This window comes from Carassius gibelio, chromosome B13 (genome assembly GCF_023724105.1).
Source record: "Carassius gibelio isolate Cgi1373 ecotype wild population from Czech Republic chromosome B13, carGib1.2-hapl.c, whole genome shotgun sequence".
Classification (NCBI taxonomy): domain Eukaryota; kingdom Metazoa; phylum Chordata; class Actinopteri; order Cypriniformes; family Cyprinidae; genus Carassius; species Carassius gibelio.
In genome coordinates this window covers 26,739,033-26,756,690 of record NC_068408.1, presented here as the reverse complement: position 1 = coordinate 26,756,690, position 17,658 = coordinate 26,739,033, and the positions used below count along the sequence as shown (strand labels likewise).

Sequence of the window (17,658 nt, the reverse complement as noted above, 5' to 3'; positions counted from 1 at the left end):
GGTCAGCTGTCAAATCACTCCAATCACCACCTCTCTCCTATTAGACACGGGACCTATATTTACGTGGCACTACAGCTCGGTAAGTATGCTCAACGGCTCGCAACATTGTGATACAGCTTAAACAGCATGATAAATAAGTTTATGTCATTTTTTACACTTCTTACTTGATGCTTCCTGGTCATGGATACTTCAGACATCTTAGTACAAATCCTTTCCGAAGAAATCCCGGATCATGGCACGGAAGACATCGATCCAATCCTGCTAGTAAAACGCAGCTCTAGGATCGCAGCAAGGAATCCGTTTGCCATCACTAAATGGCCTATAGAAAGGATTTTGTCCAGCTTATACACTCTGAACGTGCAAGTGCCTCCGAATCTGGATAACGATCAGCTCCTGACTCTGTTACAAGAAGTCAATCAAGACCCGCAGCCCCCATCCACCAACGTACCATCTTCTCTTCCCCAGTCTACCGGCCTTAAAGTCATGGAGAAAAGAAAAAATATCTCCACGATCAAGTGGATCCAACTCCAAAGAAAGCAAAAACAGCAAGTGCTTCTTTCGCTGCAGTACAAGGAGAAGACAAGATTCTATCAGCGCTGCTCTCAATTCAAGGAAACTGCGGGAACAGCCACCCGAGGTTTTCTTGTCCACGACGCACAAAATATTTAAAACAGAAATAAACACTCCATTGAACACTAAAGAGCTATCCAAAGCTCTGGGAAGGCATCCAAATCGCTGTTTCGTGTCTTACCTCATTTTTGGAATCATGCACGGGTTTCTAGTCAGTCTTTCCAATATGCCAACCTTCTCAATTACCTGTAAAAATCTCCAGTCAGCTATCAAAGATCCCCATGAGACGATCTCATGGATAAAGAATTAGAGAAGGGGTACATGATCGGACCTTTTGATCAACCTCCTTTCAAATTGTTTCGCATTAACCCTTTAGGATTAGCAGTCAGGAAATATTCGAGCAGAAAATGCTTAATTATTGATTTATCCGCTCCCCACTCCACTATAGGGGTTCCTAGCATTAACAGTTTATTTCCCTCTGAACCTTTTTCCCTGGCTTATTCTACAGTGGATAACGCAATTAAACTCATTAAATCAGCCGGCAGAGGAGTGTGGCTCAGCAAAGCAGATATCACCGACGCCTTCAAAATCATGCCCCTACATCCCTCTCAGTGGCACCTTTTCGGGGTCAGGTGGCGAGAAAAAAATTATTTTTCAGTCAGACTCACCTTCGGGTGTAAAAGCAGTCCAAATATATTTGATACACTATCGGAAGCACTTTGCTGGATCCTGCTAAATAATTTCAAACTACCATTCGTTCTTCACCTGCTGGATGACTTCCTGCTATAGACTTTCCAGATGCCAACCCATCGCGCAGCATCAATTCCCTGGTCAAAGCATTCAACAAATTCTGCATTCCTCTCGCAGAGGAAAAAACAAAAGGCCCTTTTCGCGTTCTCGATTTCCTGGGCATCACACTAGATTCAGTGAAAATGCAAGTGTCTCTTCCGCTAGACAAACTAGAAAGGATTAGAGGGTTCATTAGAACTTATTCCTGTCCACCTACCCTAACAAAAAGGGATCTTCTTTCCCTGTTGGGCCATCTCAATTTTGCCATGAGGATTATTCCCCAAGGTCGTTCCTTCATTTCCAGACTTTTAGACCTGTCTAAACAGTAGAGAGTATGCATGCCACGGTTACGTTAGACGAAGGATGCAGGTCCGATTTAAAATTCTGGTCAAAACTATGCGACAATTGGAACAGTATTTCCTTCTTCTACGAAGATGATATCAAATTTTCAGTTAAACTGCAGTTCTTCACCGACGCAGCTCCTTCCGTCGAGTTCGGGGGAATTTTTAATAATCAATGGTTCACAGAAAGATGGCCAAAAGAACTTAAAGAACTGGCTCCCTCTATACAGTCGAGAGCGCTTTTGGAAATATATCCTATAGTGATTGCTTGCTTATTATGGGCAGATCAATGGTCTAGAATAAACATCCTCGTGTTTTGCGATAACGAAGCTGCAGTCAACATCATTAAGAAGGGTCGCTCATCTGTGCCTTTCATTAACCGCTTTATCAGGCGTTTAACCTGGATCTCAATCATGAACAATTTTACTATTAAAGCTGCTCATATACCTGGGCTGGATAATAAAATAGCTGACTCTTTGTCTCAGTTTAATTTCCAGGAATTCAGACGCCTGTGTCCGGGAGCTGCTCCTTCACGGCTGGGCTGCCCGAACTTCAGTCAAACAATCCTAGAATGAATACACTATTGAAAAAAATACCTTAATTCGGCCGCACTCTACATGAGAGCAGGGCTAGCAAAAACAACACTCAACACCTACGACTCGGCGTGGTCATCTTTTTCAGATTCCTGCAAAGCGTTCTCGGTGCCTAATCTTCCAGTTAACATACCAATCGTATGTGCTTTCATTACGCACTGCTTCGAATCCAGGAAACTTAAGCCTTCCACCATCAAGATATTGATATCAGGTATCCAATTTCACATTAGATGTTTAGATCCCTCCTCTCTAAGCCTGTTACAAAATCCTTCTATATGCCTTCTCCTCAACGGTTTAAAAAAGGAAAGCCCCGCAATTCCTGACAAACGACTACCGCTCTCCCGTGCGCAGGTGCACACGATGGTAGATAAATTAAGATCAGGTCTGTTCACTCCGCACTCAAACCTGCTTTTAGAAGCAGCGTTCCTCACCGCCTTCTATGGATTTCTCAGAGGAGGGGAATTCATGATCAACTCCAAAAATTTCGACCCCTCTCATGATCTCACAATCGATGATATAACATTCCACACTGATCATTTCTCCATTTATCTGAAACATTCAAAAACAGACAGAGATCGTAACGGGAGTACCATTAGTATTTCTAATACTAACGATGGATATTACCCCCTCTTAGCTATGAACCGGCTGTTAAGCTCACGCAGTAAATCCTATCCTACAGATCCTCTTTTCATCACCGACAAAGGAGAAGCCATGTCCAAGCCTTGGTTTGCCTCACATCTCCGAACCACATGCCTACATTGTGGCATGGACCCCGCGCTTTACACCAGCCACTCTTTTCGCATAGGCGCAGCCACCACCGCAGCTTCTATAGTCTCCATACCCATGCTCAAAGCCATGGGTCGGTGGTCTTCTTCAGCGTATCAACGTTACATTAGGCCTACAGCACAGGACGCCATATCAGCACAAAAAGCCTTGAGCAACTCTAAAAAAAAAAAGAAAATAAAAAAATCCTTAACGGAGAATAATAATAATAAAAAAAATAAAAAATAAAAAAATCAGGAAAAGGGGCTGCTGTTTTCTCTTGCCGCGATACCTGAGGGGGCCGATGTTATCCCTCAAAGTGAATGGAGATGGAGATGGAAAGAAGTTGAATGTGGAGGATATATAAAAAATAAAATAAATAAATAAATAAATAAATAAAAAATTCAGAAAAAGGGGCTGCTGTTTTCTCTTGCGGGAGATCAGCCCTTGCCGCGATACCTGAGGGGGCCGCTGTTATCCCTCAAAGTGAGGGACGAACTCCCCCTCAGAAGAAAGGGACCTGCTGTTCTCTCCAGCTGGAGAGAACACCCTTTGCTGCTTTGGCTGCAGGGGACTGCTGTTCATTCTACAGCAGAGAATGGACCTATATATACATGGCACTACGGCTCGGTAAGTATGCTCAACGGCTCGCAACCCTCCCTCCCTCCCCATTATAAGCATGAGCACATTACTGTGCACCTTCTGGCTGTCGTCTTCTTTGTTTCAGATCACTAAGGCTTCCAAAAATCTTAGCTGGTATGGACCTCACCGCTGCGAGTCACCCATCTTCATAAACAGGCTACAGGATAGACGTATCACTGCCACATCCACATGATTATCACTGTTTTAAAGACTTAATTGTTATGTATTTCTAAAATTCATGGTTCCGGGTGGTTAATATTAAAGCTCTCGTATGTCAATTATTCTGGGAGTCAGAACCCCCATAAGGAACCATACCGCCAAAGATAAATTGTGTTCAATATACTCAAGTAAACTTGCCAAAGTGGTTCCTGTCTGAAATATATATACGTATATATATATATATATATATATATATATATATATATATACGTATATATATTTCAGACAGGAACCACTTTAGGGATCTGTAGTTTTGATGCTAGAACGTATTTGCATTATACATTCATAAAACTAAAACATTCTCAGCGAAAGGCTGTGCCTAAAACACAAGCTACAGCCATCAGACACACATGATGCATATCAAAACAGAGTGGGGGGGGGGAGATTGATACAGCTTTGATTTCACGAATTCACACTGGTGTTAAATGTTATTTTCCCTCTGTTTTGATATGCATTACCTGTGTGTGACTGTGGTGTTATCCGGCCGCTCTGACCCCCTCTATGCTCTGTGTGAAGGCATATTGCATGTGTCGCCCTCCTGACTCTCCACACTCACTCTGCTGCTCTCGCCCGCTCGTTCTCACATCTGCTATAATTAGTGCTCTCCCACTCACTGCTGGGCACTGCATGCTATGGCAACAGCTGCAGTTATGCCGAATGTGTGTGTGTGTGTATGAATGTGTGTGCACATAGTTGTTTGTGTAGGTGTCCTTGTCAGAACCTCCATTGTCAGTGTCATACCTCACACAGGGTTGGTGGGAGTTCTGGCGAGGCACAATTCAAGAACAGCAATTAAGCAGCGGCGCAGGAGAGATGTGAGTGAAGTGTAATGAGTGTGAGCTGTGAGATGAGACTCCTATCCACACGGAATAATGAATGCCTCCACACACACATGAAACTAACTGCAGAACACACCACAAGTGTCCCTCTGGTCTGGTTAAATCAGGGTTTAATTGATTTCACAGGAGTTCCCTGAATCCCTCATTGTCAGAGCAATTACAGGATTCAGCCTGCTTTTTTCAAAAATATACTTTTTATAGCATATAAAAGTTTGGGGGTTTTCATTTTTTTGTGAACTTTTAATGAAGTTTCTTATGCTCACCAAGAATGTGTTTATTTGATCAAATATATTATTTGTAAAATAATAGTATTTTAATATACTTTAAAATATAATTTGTTCTTGTAGAGCAAAGCTGATTTTTCGCTAGTTTTCAGTGTCACATGATCATTCAGAAATCATTCTAATATACTGATTTATAATCAATTTAAGAAAATTTAGAAACTGTTGAGTTTATTTAAAATAGATCTTGTCACAATATGCACTACCATTAGAAAGTTTGGGGTCAGTAAATTTTTTTTTTTTGAAAGTAATAAGTACTTTTATTCAGCAAGGATGAATTAAATGGATAAAAAGGGATAATAAAAACGTATTTATTCTTCTTTATTTCTAACTCCTTATTCAAAGAATCCTGAAACTAGTATCACGTATCACAGTTTCTAAAAAAAAATATGAAGCAGTACAAAAGTTTCCAGCACTGATAATAAATCAGCATATTATTTCTGAAGATCATGTGACACTGAAGACTGGAGTAATGATGCTCAAAATAGAGCTGCAAATAACATAAATAAATGACACTTTAAAGTATATATATATATATACTAACCCTGACACTGGAAGGTCAACAGTGACTAACCCTGACTCTGGAAGGTCAACGGTGACTAACCCTGACTCTGAAAGATCGACAGTGACTAGCCCTGATTCTGGAAGGTCAACGGTGACTAGCCCTGATTCTGGAAGGTCAACGGTGACTAGCCCTGATTCTGGAAGGTCAACGGTGACTAACCCTGACTCTGAAAGGTCGACAGTGACTAACCCTGACTCTGGAAGGTCAACGGTGACTAACCCTGACTCTGAAAGGTCGACAGTGACTAACCCTGACTCTGGAAGGTCAACTGTGACTAGCCTTGATTCTGGAAGGTCAACGGTGACTAGCCCTGATTCTGGAAGGACAAAGGTGACTAACCCCGACTCTGGAAGGTCAACGGTGACTAACCCTGACTCTGAAAGGTCGACAGTGACTAACCCTGACTCTGGAAGGTCAACGGTGACTAACCCTGAGGGTCCATGAGCACCTGACTTGACTCTGGAGGATCCATGAGCACCTGACTCGACTCTGGAGGGTCAACCGGATCCTGACTCAACTCTGAAAATTCAACGGGCACCTGACTCGACTCTGGAAGATCAACAATAACTAGCCCTGACTCTGGAAGGTCAACGGTGACTAACCCTGACTCTGGAAGGTCGACGGTGACTAACCCTGACTCTGGAGGGTCCATGAGCACCTGACTCAACTCTGGAGGATCCATGAGCACCTGACTCGACTCTGGAGGGTCAACCGGAACCTGACTCAACTCTGGGAAGTCAACGGGCACCTGACTCAACTCTGGAAGGTCAACAGGAATCTGACTTGATTCAGGAGGATCAACTAGAACGTGACTCGACTGTGGATGGTCAACAGGAGCCTGACTCGACTCTGGATAGTCAACAGGATTCTGATTCAACTCTGGAGGGTCAATGGGAATATGAATTGACTCTGGAGGTTCAACCGGAACCTGACTTAACTCTGGAAAGTCAATGGGCACCTGACTCGACTCTGGAAGGTCAACAGGAATCTGACTTGATTCAGGAGGATCAGCTAGAACGTGACTCGACTGTGGATGGTCAACAGGAGCCTGACTCGACTCTGGAGGGTCAACGGGAACCTGACTCAACTGTGGAGGGTCAATGGGAACCTGACTCAACTGTGGAGGGTCAACAGGAGCCTGACTCAACTCTGGAGGGTCAACGGGAACATGACTCGACTCTGGAAGGTCAATCGGAACCTGACTCAACTTTGGAGGGTCAACGGGAACCTGACTCAACTCAGGAAAGTCCAGTGTAGCTGCCCTCCTCTGCCGTGGCTCCGGGCTGGCGGCCATCTTGTGCAGTGTCGCTGGGTTGGTGGCCATCTTGTACTGTGGTGCTGGCTCAGCAGACATGACGTGAACAGTTTGGGGAATCTCTAGGATATTTGACAGCATGGAGAAATAATCCAAAAACATCTCAGCAGCCTTCTTGGGCGTTGGCGCTGAGCTGGCGGCCATCTTGCACCGTGGCGCTGGACTGGTGACCATGTTGTGCTGTGGCGCTGTGCTGGAGTCCATCTTGCCTCGTGGTGCTGGGTTGGCGGCCATCTTGTGCTGTGGCGCTGGGCTGGCGGCCATCTTGCCTCTTGCCGCTGAGCTGGCAGCCATCTTGTGCGGTCGTGTGGGGTTGGCTCCCAACTTGCCTCGTGGTGCTGGGTAGCGGCCATGCTCCACAGAGATGGGTTGGCGTCCATCTTGTGCAGCGGCACTGGACTGGCGGCCATCTTGCGCATCGGCGTTGGCTCAGCCGATTAGCGCCTCCTTTCCCCTCTCTGTCCACAATGGGGAGATGGCGGTTCCCATCCGAACCCTGGGTCGATGGGAGGCCACAGTGGAGATCGCTTCCGGACCTCCTCTCGACCACTTACTCCTGAGCGTCCCCCCTGGTTCCATGGAATACGACCAGGCGGGTACCCTCAAAACCATTCCTCATCCGCTCAGTGACTGGGGAGGAAATATGATTAGACATATCGCTGGATCTTTTGTGATGGAGTCCTTCTGTGACGATTCGCGACAAGTGAGACACAGGGAGAACGAGAGATCCAATCGCAGGTATCTTTTATTAGAGGTAATCCAAAATCATTGTCAAACATGCCAGGGTCAAAACCAGATTGCAATCCAAGCAAAAACAAACAATCAAGAAAGGAATAGGAAAAGGGAACGGAACGGAATGGGAACTTAGAATATGAGGAATGAAGAATCTCGGGGAACGAGAAGACTGGAACATCGAAGGGTAAGGACTCCATAAAAACAACAGGGAAAGACTGGTATTTATAAGGAGGCTAATGACAATAGATTTCCTGCACCTGGTGCAATTAACTGGAGTGCAATTACTGTGAAGACAGGACCAGACTAGAGGAATTCTAGTGCCTATGGTGAAGTGCCTAAGGGGAAGTGAGCTCACTAGTGGACACCCAGGGAAACAGAGACTAGACAGCATGACAACAACTCATTACATATGCTAATAACTGACAAAGGATAGAACAGAATCAGGACTGTAAGTACACACGTGGTAAATGAGAGAACAGCTGGACAAGGATTAACTAATCAGAAACCATGTTAACTAATGAGAGCTCATTACAGACATGACAGGAACTTATCTTAAATTTTTCCGAACTGATTGCACTTTAATTTCTCTGTTTTTTTATTTTTTAATGTAAAATCATTTTCTAACTTTTAAAAGTTTTAAAATTGCTTGTTTTATTCTTGTTATTTTTCTTCATGATTATTTTACTTTATTTTATGTAAAGCACTTTGAATTACCATTGTGTACAAAATGTGCTATATAAATAAACTTGATGAATATAAGAGACTCCATTAATTAAAAATCTTACTGATCCCAAACCTGTGAACAGCAGTGTAAGGTACTTTTAGAGATATGCTTTGGTCAATCTCAAGCACTTCTTAAATCATTTTAGATAGATATGAACTGTTGTTTGTGGGGATCTTGCTGATTCCAGTAGTTGTCACAGACCTCATACAAATTAAAGAAAAAAAAAGCTATTCACAGGTGGCAAATGACACCCAGTAGCCCACCTTTTATTCTGAGCCCTAATTAAAATGTTTAAAGTGATCCTCCTTATTTGCTATCAATATCTGCATTTATAACTGAATTTCAGTCCCACAGTGTCAACGCTCTCTTTTCTTTATAACTCTTGTTTATTGTGAGAAGCTCATTCAGAGAAATAAATTGAGATAATCACAGAACTGTGATTAAAAAAAAAATAATAATCTCACAATTCCTAGTTTGCATTTTGCAATTCTGTTCCTGCACTTCATGGTTGCCACCACAAAATAAAATACACGTACAAGACTTTTTATTTCAAAATGTAGAATATTCTTTGAATTGCAAGAAAAACATTTTGCCTTGAACCTAGTAGGCCAACGGATCATACGTTTTCTTCAATATTTCACATGGCTCTTTTAATAACTGTTTTCCTCATCACATCCACACCCTTGTGTCCTGTTGTGTGGCCTTTTGGATGTCTCTATCAACTAGTTTCCTGGGAAACACTAGCCTCTCAAAGACTGACTCTACACAAACACACCCACTAATCTGAGCTCATAATGGGCCAGGCTGAGAGACTGCCTCTGATAATGCCATTACATCCACTTTCCACTCGCTCGCTCCAGTCCTCCGCCGTTATCATCGCAGCAGCACAAAACAGGCAGTCAGCAGCAGCGGGCCACAAGAAAGCTGTCTTACAGAGGGAAAAAAAACATCATCTGCTCAGAGCAATTGTTGACAGCAGGATGGTGCACTATTGAAAATAGAGGAACATGTAATTATTTTTTTCCATATTTGGCCCAGTTTTGCTGCTTGTTTTGAAATGGCAGCAGCTCAGAATGGCAGAAGTGTAGGGTTGTTTCTGATATTCAAACACAAGCTTTGCATTGAGCTCCAGCTTTTGCACACATGCTCATTTTGTTAATTATTTCATTTGACATTTCTGTAGCTGTTGTGAAACACATTTGTCTAAGCCTGACGCCTGTACATTATGGCCAGGGTGCTCTTCATTTTCATACCAGTTTTATTATGTGGCTGAATTAATATGAACTCTGTAAATGTCACCGGAAACAGATTCATCTCATCTAATGTTCAAGCTCACATAGATTTTTTTTTTTCTGCACTGATTTAAGTCTGCAGAAAGGTTATTAATTGACACCATAGCCTTCTTTAAACTTGTGAAAAAGAAGTATGCAGTAGCATCCTTATAAAAAGAGTATATACTATGGAAATAATATTTAAATGTGAACTGCATGTTATCAAAAAAAAAAAAAAAAATTTGAATCTCTTGGTGCAAAGGGAAGTCGTGGCCTAATGGTTAGAGAGTCGGGCTCCCAATCGAAAGGTTGTGAGTTCAAGTCCCGGGCTGGCAGGAATTGTGGGTGGGGGGAGTGCATGTACAGTTCTCTCTCCACCTTCAATACCTTGACTTAGGTGCCCTTGAGCAAGGCATCGAACCCCCAACTGCTCTCCGGGCGCCGCAGCATAAATGGCTGCCCACTGCTCCGGGTGTGTGTTCAGTGTGTTCACTGCTCTGTGTGTGTGCAATTCGGATGGGAAGCACAATGCAGAGCACAAATTCTGAGTATGGGTCACCATACTGAATGTCACGTCATTTGAGACGAAAGTCTCAAATCCAAAGAAATATTCCTTATAAAAGTTAAGAGCCAACCACACTCTCCTACAACGGCTCATTCTAGCACACCACCACATGTCTGTGTCACTATGTGGGAAGATTTGAAAGAAAGAAGGCGTACATTTTATTCTCATAAAAACACAGTATAAGTGATTATAATCAGTAATTATGTCCCCACTGGATGTGTAATGGGTTGTATTGGTTTTGTCTTGTATGATGTCCGAATCACAAAACAAATCCTTCTATTTAGCTGGATCTTCTTAGTGAACCGGTAGAAACAGTTCATCAAATCACTGGAGCTTGCCAATCAGAGTACACTTTGCTTTTTCAGAACGATGTGTGCCTTGTAAAAATGTATGCATTTCAGAAAGGCAGGACATAGAGGAGAAATGATATTGTACATTATATGGAAAATAATGTTTTTTGAACCTTAAACCGCATAAACACATTGCATTACACCAAATACTGTTCTTTTTTGCAGCATCATATGACCCCTTTAAATGCTATTAGTGCTTTTTTGACCTACTTAGGACTTTTTTATAATTACTGGAACTATTACCTCTATTGTTTTTTGAAATATGGTTGAAATGCACAGCTAAATTTACTGATGAGCATTTATGATAAATTTAAATATATTTAAATACATTACATGTTTCAATAGAAATTACGTTATATAAGAATATTTACAGCTTAATTGCCCATTTGTGAATAGGTTAGCTTAGGTTAGGTCTTTATTGTTATTCCATGCTACTGCATATTGCATATTAATTTTAAATGTAATATCAAATAAGTGTACTTTAAAACAGGATACAAAAAATTAAAAATAATACTTAAACTTTGAAGTAAATCTTTAATTTGACATTATTACAAACTGCACACAAGTATGTTAAGAAACATTAAGTACACTTAAGTGGCCTTTTATTTAATATTATCTGCAACCACAGCATTATAAAATTTAAACTTTTGGAGCATTCTAACATTCAGTACAATTAAACATACTTCTGTCTCACAAGGTAATGCATGTTATTTTTAAACAGTCTTTTTAAAATTGTTTTATGTAAACAGTATGGTCTGCAACATATTTCAGCTCATTGTTAAATCCTCCTTATTTCTGTATGTAACACACACATTCCCAATGGATACAAACAAGTCCTATCCCACATTTTTACTCATTCAGTATCCATTTACACTCTGAAATATGTCCGTTTCTCATTTCACTGAGTGCTGAGAGTGCTGCACTCTTACTGATAACTGAAAGCATCAAATCAAAACTAGATCTTTATATATATATATATATATATATATATATATATATATATATATATATATATATAAAAAATGCATAACATAAGTATTGAAATGGAGATGTTTCTGAATGATTGCTGTTTGAGTCCAGCAAAAAAAAAAAAAAACGGTCCCACTTTATATTAGGTGGCCTTAACTACTATGTACTTACATAAAAAAAAATAAGTACAATGTACTTATTGTGTTCATATTGTACACTTTTGCTGCTATTGAGGTGGGATAGGGGTAAGGTTAGGGAGAGGGTTGGAGGTATGGGTAAGTTTAAGGGTGGGTTAAGGTGTAAAGTATGGGTCAACAGTGTAATTATAAATGTAATTACAGATATTAAATACAGATGTAATTACATAGTTTTTTTTTAAATATGAGTACAATGTAAAAACATGTATGTACACAATAAGTACATTGTACTAAATTATTAATTAAAATGTATGTACATAGTAGTTAAGGCCACTTAATATAAAGTGGGTCCAAAAAATCTTCTCCACATGGCCTTTTTTCCCCAGATATCAGGATGTTATCTATATCTCCATCGCTATTATAATTATTGACACAGAGAGGTGATTATGGAAGAACATGACACTTGTCTGGTTTGAGATGCCTAGAGCTTGCCCGATTAGCATTAACATGCAGTGCACCTGATAAAATGTCATCTGTTATCTGTATATGTGACCCTAGTACACAAAACCAGGTATACTGTTCAGTTTTTTTTTTAAATTAAGATTCATACATCTGAACGCTGAATAAATAATATAAGTATTTGTTCTTAAATACTTAAATAAACAACTATGGTTTGTTAGGATAGGACGATATTTGGCCGAGATACAACTATTTAAAAATCTGGAATCTGAGGTTGCAAAAATTCTAAATATTGAGAAAATCGCCTATAAAGTTGTCCAAATGAAGTCTTAAGCCAGTGGTTCCCAACCTTTTTCAGCTCGCGGCCCAGACAACCAAACACATATGTTTGCGCGGCCCACTTCAAAAAAATTAACTGACCCCGCTATTGTTGGGTTAATAACTTAGTACTCAGAAGCTAGATTTTAAACTATATTTATTGAATAAACTAGGGCTGTGCGATATGGACAAAAAAAAAACTATCGCGTTTTTATTTCTAGCCCTTTACCGCAGTGAGAACGCTCTGATCCATCAACATTGGCTCAGAAAAAAGGCACATCACAGACAGTGTGTGAACCTGGAGTTAGGCATATGCGCACGCTCAAATCGTGATTTTAGGACGTTTTCTTTTAATCGCACAGCCCTAGAATGGACTGGAAATGAACAGAAAATAATTGGCGGCCCACCTGCAATACCACCGGGCCGCGGACCACAGGTTGAAAACCACTGTCCTAAGCCATGCATATTACTAATCAAAAATGAAGTTATATTTACGATATATTTACGGTGGTACATTTTCAATATATATTCATGGAACATGATCTTTACTTTATATCCTGATGATTTTTGGCATAAAAGAAAAATAATAAATTTTGACCCATAAAACATGTTGTTGGCTATTGCTTCAAATATACCTGTGCTAATTATGACTGCTTTTGTGCTCCAGGGTCAAACATGTGTAACTAAGACAGGTCACAGCTTACACAGCTTTTTTTTACAGCAGTACTACATGCAAGTTTTATAATATCTCACACTCTTTCTATGTGCAGCAAAATACAGTCGGACAGCAAGCTGGTGCTGAGAATCACGACCGATGCATGCCAGGGAAAAGACAACTTTGTGCGCTATCTGGAGCATGTGCAGGCCGTCATCACCGTCAATGCCAGCCGTCGCGGAGACATCAACATCAACATGACTTCACCGATGGGGACCAAGTCCATCCTGCTGAGCCGCCGACCCCGGGACGATGACGCCAAGGTGGGCTTCGACAAGTGGCCCTTCATGACCACCCACACGTGGGGCGAGGACCCTCGAGGAGCCTGGTTGCTGGAGGTGGGTTTCCAGGGTGAAGCCATGCAGAACGGTGTGCTGAAAGAGTGGACCCTAATGCTGCACGGAACACAAAGTGCCCCTTACATAGACCAAGTGGTGCGGGACTACCAGTCCAAACTGGCCATGTCCAAAAAAGAAGAGCTTGAGGAGGAATTAGACGAAGCTGTGGAGAGAAGCTTGAAAAGCCTTTTAAGTAAAAGTAACTAGCCATGTGCATGAAAATATCCTCTCTGTATTAGCGTATCCTAGCCCATTCTCTCTCAGCTTTCTATTTTTTCTTGTGATTATTTGATAAATGTCTGACATGAGTCTATCCTATTAAAGTGTATTCTCTGAATGATACAGCTGCAGCGAAAACCATTTTGACACTTGAGGCGTGATTGGAAACGTTTGAACATGATTGTGCCAAATATCAAAGCAAGGGGCATTTTCATTAATGAAAAATAGCACAAGCACACTGTATAATCAAACACTTTACAGAAAGACCTTTGTCAGGTTTAAATACAGTTCATTTACTAAAAGTCATCTGGCCAACAGTGAAGTCATTGCAGAAGTACCTCAGAGAGTTAGTTCCGAGGACACCTCTAGCATCATTTGTATATATTTTGTTTTTAAATGCAGTGACATTCAGACTATAATGTGTGACTTGAGTGTCCAAATGCTTTTTTTTTTTTGCACTGCTGTATGTCCCAGCGAGAATATATTGCATCTTACTTTTGATGTTCCTTTTTTACACTTTACAGAAATGTACATAAACCAAATATATCAATACTTTACTATGCTCTTGCTTTTCCTGCTGTCCCCCACCTCTGCTGTACAGTTTGTGATGGTAAATCATTTTTTGTGATTCTCTTTTAAAGTTTAGTACCTTGCAAACAGAGCAGTGATATTTCTTTGTTTGTTTGTTTTTTTAATTTTTTTGTGAAAAGATTATTTGTTTTAGTTTTATTTTATGAAGAGATGAAATGTACACCTACTGCTTATGGCCAAACAAAGCATATTTCATAGCATTGTCTATATATAATAAATATATTTAGCTGTTTGTTAAAGCACCTGAGTGATTAAGACAGTAATTTCCCAGCGGGTAGGGTGATGTGGGTGTAGTAAGGTCGTGAGAGGAAAGGAAGAGGACAAAGGGGTCGGCTGGACTGCTGACGAATTTATTAACTTAAAATAATCTTTATAAACACCAATAATGACTTTTACTCTGACATCAACACAGACACGATCGCACAACACTTCCGGGTTACTCGTTCCGATTCCATTTCCGGTCTCTCTTGAATGCTTCTGAATGCTTCTGAATGCCAATTACTGAAACAAGAGACAGGTGTTGATAGTTTTTGCCCAACCCACTCACTTACTGCTCGCAGGGGCGTAGCACCAAATTTTGGGCCCTGGGTACAAACCATCTTGCTGGGCCCCCTTACCATATACCATAGTGATACCAATGGGTGGGATATTTTGACGAAAGTCGGTAATCAAACGACTGATGGACCCCATTGACTTCCATAGTAGATAAAAAAATACTATGGAAGTGAATGAGGACCAGCAACTGTTTAATTGCCAACCTTCTTTAAATTATCTTCTTTTGTGTTTAGCAGGAGAAAGGAAACCATACAGGTTTGGAACAACTTGAGGGGAGAGTAAATGATGACAGAATTTTCATTTTTGGGTGAACTGCCCCTTTAAAGTTTAAATGTGTACAATAACAATGTACCCATTTTGCTTATTTCCTCTTAACACTTAATTACTAATTACTAAGTGTTAAAATAGGCAATTCCGCTAAAAGCTCACCTTGTGTCACTGTCACATCCACCTCACTGTCACTGCTTTCACCTGGCCATGATGAGGGGCCTGCTGCTGCAGGGTCTGAAACTGAAATATATGGCTTCAAATATTTGCTAAAATATCCTTTATTGTCATAATACCTTTTTTAAAGTGAAGGCTAAGTACAAGTTAATTGCTGATTATTTGTCTGTTTAAAATAAATGCAGACTATAGAATCACAGGGTACACTAACCACCAAACTAGACATTCAGTCTTTACGTTTTAAAATAAGTAATTTTCAATCATTAAGATGTGCATTAAACTGATAACAATCCTGAGCATGCGCGAGCTAATTTGCATAACAATGCGCTAACGATCTGTGTTTTCGCGGGTGTTAGATTTTGACAACAATGGAGGGAAATACACAGTGTTTTCATGTAAACGTCTGACTCTGGGGAGAACTCTTCCAAGAGTAGATATTTATATTAAAACAATGTCAATGCTCGATTATGCATTTGGAGCTCACCTTTCTTTTCAAAAAACTGAGTGAGCAACTGCTTGCCCTCATTTGCCTTTCTCTCTTTAATCTTCGTTTCTTTTCGTTTTTGAGCCCCTGATTTTCCTTTCTTAAGGAAAGACATGACTCTTCCCGTCTTCTTAGTTCATATCACGGCTAACTCCAGCTCCTGTCTTATTTTACTGTCTATGCTATACTGATTCTCTCTCCCGCCATCCGGCCTGCATCCCCCCCCCCCCCACAGACACACAATTCTGGAGAGGAAGTCTGCCACCACCATCTGAACACCCATCCTGTGGATTACCTTAAACTTAAAAGGCTGTAGAGCCAGATACCAACGAGTAATCCACGCATTGGTATCCTTCATGCGGTGGAGCCACTGCAGCAGAGCGTGGTCCGAACAGAGTGAACTCCCATCCCAGGAGATATTAGTGGAGGGTGAGGATGGCCCATCTGATGGCAAGGCACTCTTTCTCTATGGTGCTGTACATAGCCTCTCTCTTCGAGAGCTTACGGCTAATGTACAGCACAGGCCCTTCCTCCCCCTCTATCTCCTGTGACAGGACTGCACCCAGCCCCCTGTCCGACGTGTCCGTTTGCAACAGAAAAAGGAGAGAAAAATCAGGAAAGTGTAACAACGGCCCGCCACACAGGGCAGCCTTTACCTGGGTAAAGGCCTGCTGACACGGGTCCGTCCACTGGACCGTATCTGGCACCTCCTTTTTAGTAAGGTCAGTCAAAAGACTGGTGAGGTCTGAATAATTAGGAACAAACCGTCTATAATATCCCGCCAGCCCAAAGAACTGCCTTACCTCCTTTTTTTGTCTTGGGACGTGGGCAGGTCGCAATAGCGGCTGTCTTGTCAATTTGGGGACGCACCTGTCCATGCCCTCAGTGGAAGCCCAGATACCTTACTTCCACATGTCGTGAGTCCCGCCCCCCTCAGCGATCTCAGGACAGCCCTCAGATGCTGCATTTGCCGCTGCCAATCATTACTAAATATAATGATATCATCCAGGTAGGCAGCCGCATATGTAGCATGGGGCTGCAGAATCTTATCCATGAGGCACTGAAAGGTAGCCGGTGCCTCGAACAACCCAAATAGAAGGATAACAAACTGGTGTAATCCAAATGGCGTTGTGAAAGCTGTCTTTTCATTGGATAATGGAGACAAGGGGATCTGATCAATGTCGAATGAAAACAAGCCGTGCCTAGCCGATCAAGCAACTCGTCAACCTGCGGCATTGGATGCGCGGCGAATTTCGACACTGCATTCACCTTGCGGTAATCCACACAGAACTGGACTGAGCCGTCCGTTTTCGGAACTAAAACTATCAGGCTCGCCCAGTTACTATTGGATTCTTCTATTACCCCCATGTCAAGCATCGCACCTAATTCAGCCTGAACTACCTTTTTCTTGTGCTCAATTAAGCGATATGGCTGGGTGCGAACTACCACGCCCGGCTCAGTCTCGATATGGTGCTGAATCAGGTTAGTATGGCTCGGTAGGGGCGAGAAGACGTCGGCAAACTCTGCCTGTAATTTCCTTAGATCAGTGAGTTGGGACAGCGAGAGGTGATCTCCCCCTGGGGCCAGGGCAAGGGATTGTGGTTTGACATTCGCCTCTGGTCCGAGATCATCCTCCCCACCAATCACGGTTGCCAACATCACTGATTCCGCCTCATTTCATTTTTTTTGGAGGTTGAGGTGATAGATCTGACGTTCCCCATTCCTATCGGACCGTATTACCTCATAATCGAGACCTCAGACTGTTCGTGCAAACTCAAAAGGTCCCTGCCACTTAGCCATTAACTTAGAGCTCGACATTGGGAGTAATACAAGTACTTTTTCTCCCGGTGCAAATTTGCGTAATCTAG

General features: G+C 41.8%; 1 protein-coding gene across 1 annotated transcript in view; it reads left to right on the top strand.

The window, feature by feature from the left end:
* Nucleotides 1–14,549, top strand: part of LOC127969646 (neuroendocrine convertase 2) — an 83,005-nt gene extending 68,456 nt beyond the window's left edge. Inside the window, exon 12 of the mRNA XM_052571697.1 lies at nucleotides 13,215–14,549. Within this exon, the coding sequence (XP_052427657.1) occupies nucleotides 13,215–13,704 (490 nt within the window). The 3' untranslated portion in view covers nucleotides 13,705–14,549. The remainder of the gene's footprint in view (nucleotides 1–13,214) is intronic.
* The last annotated feature ends 3,109 nt before the right edge of the window (nucleotides 14,550–17,658 follow it).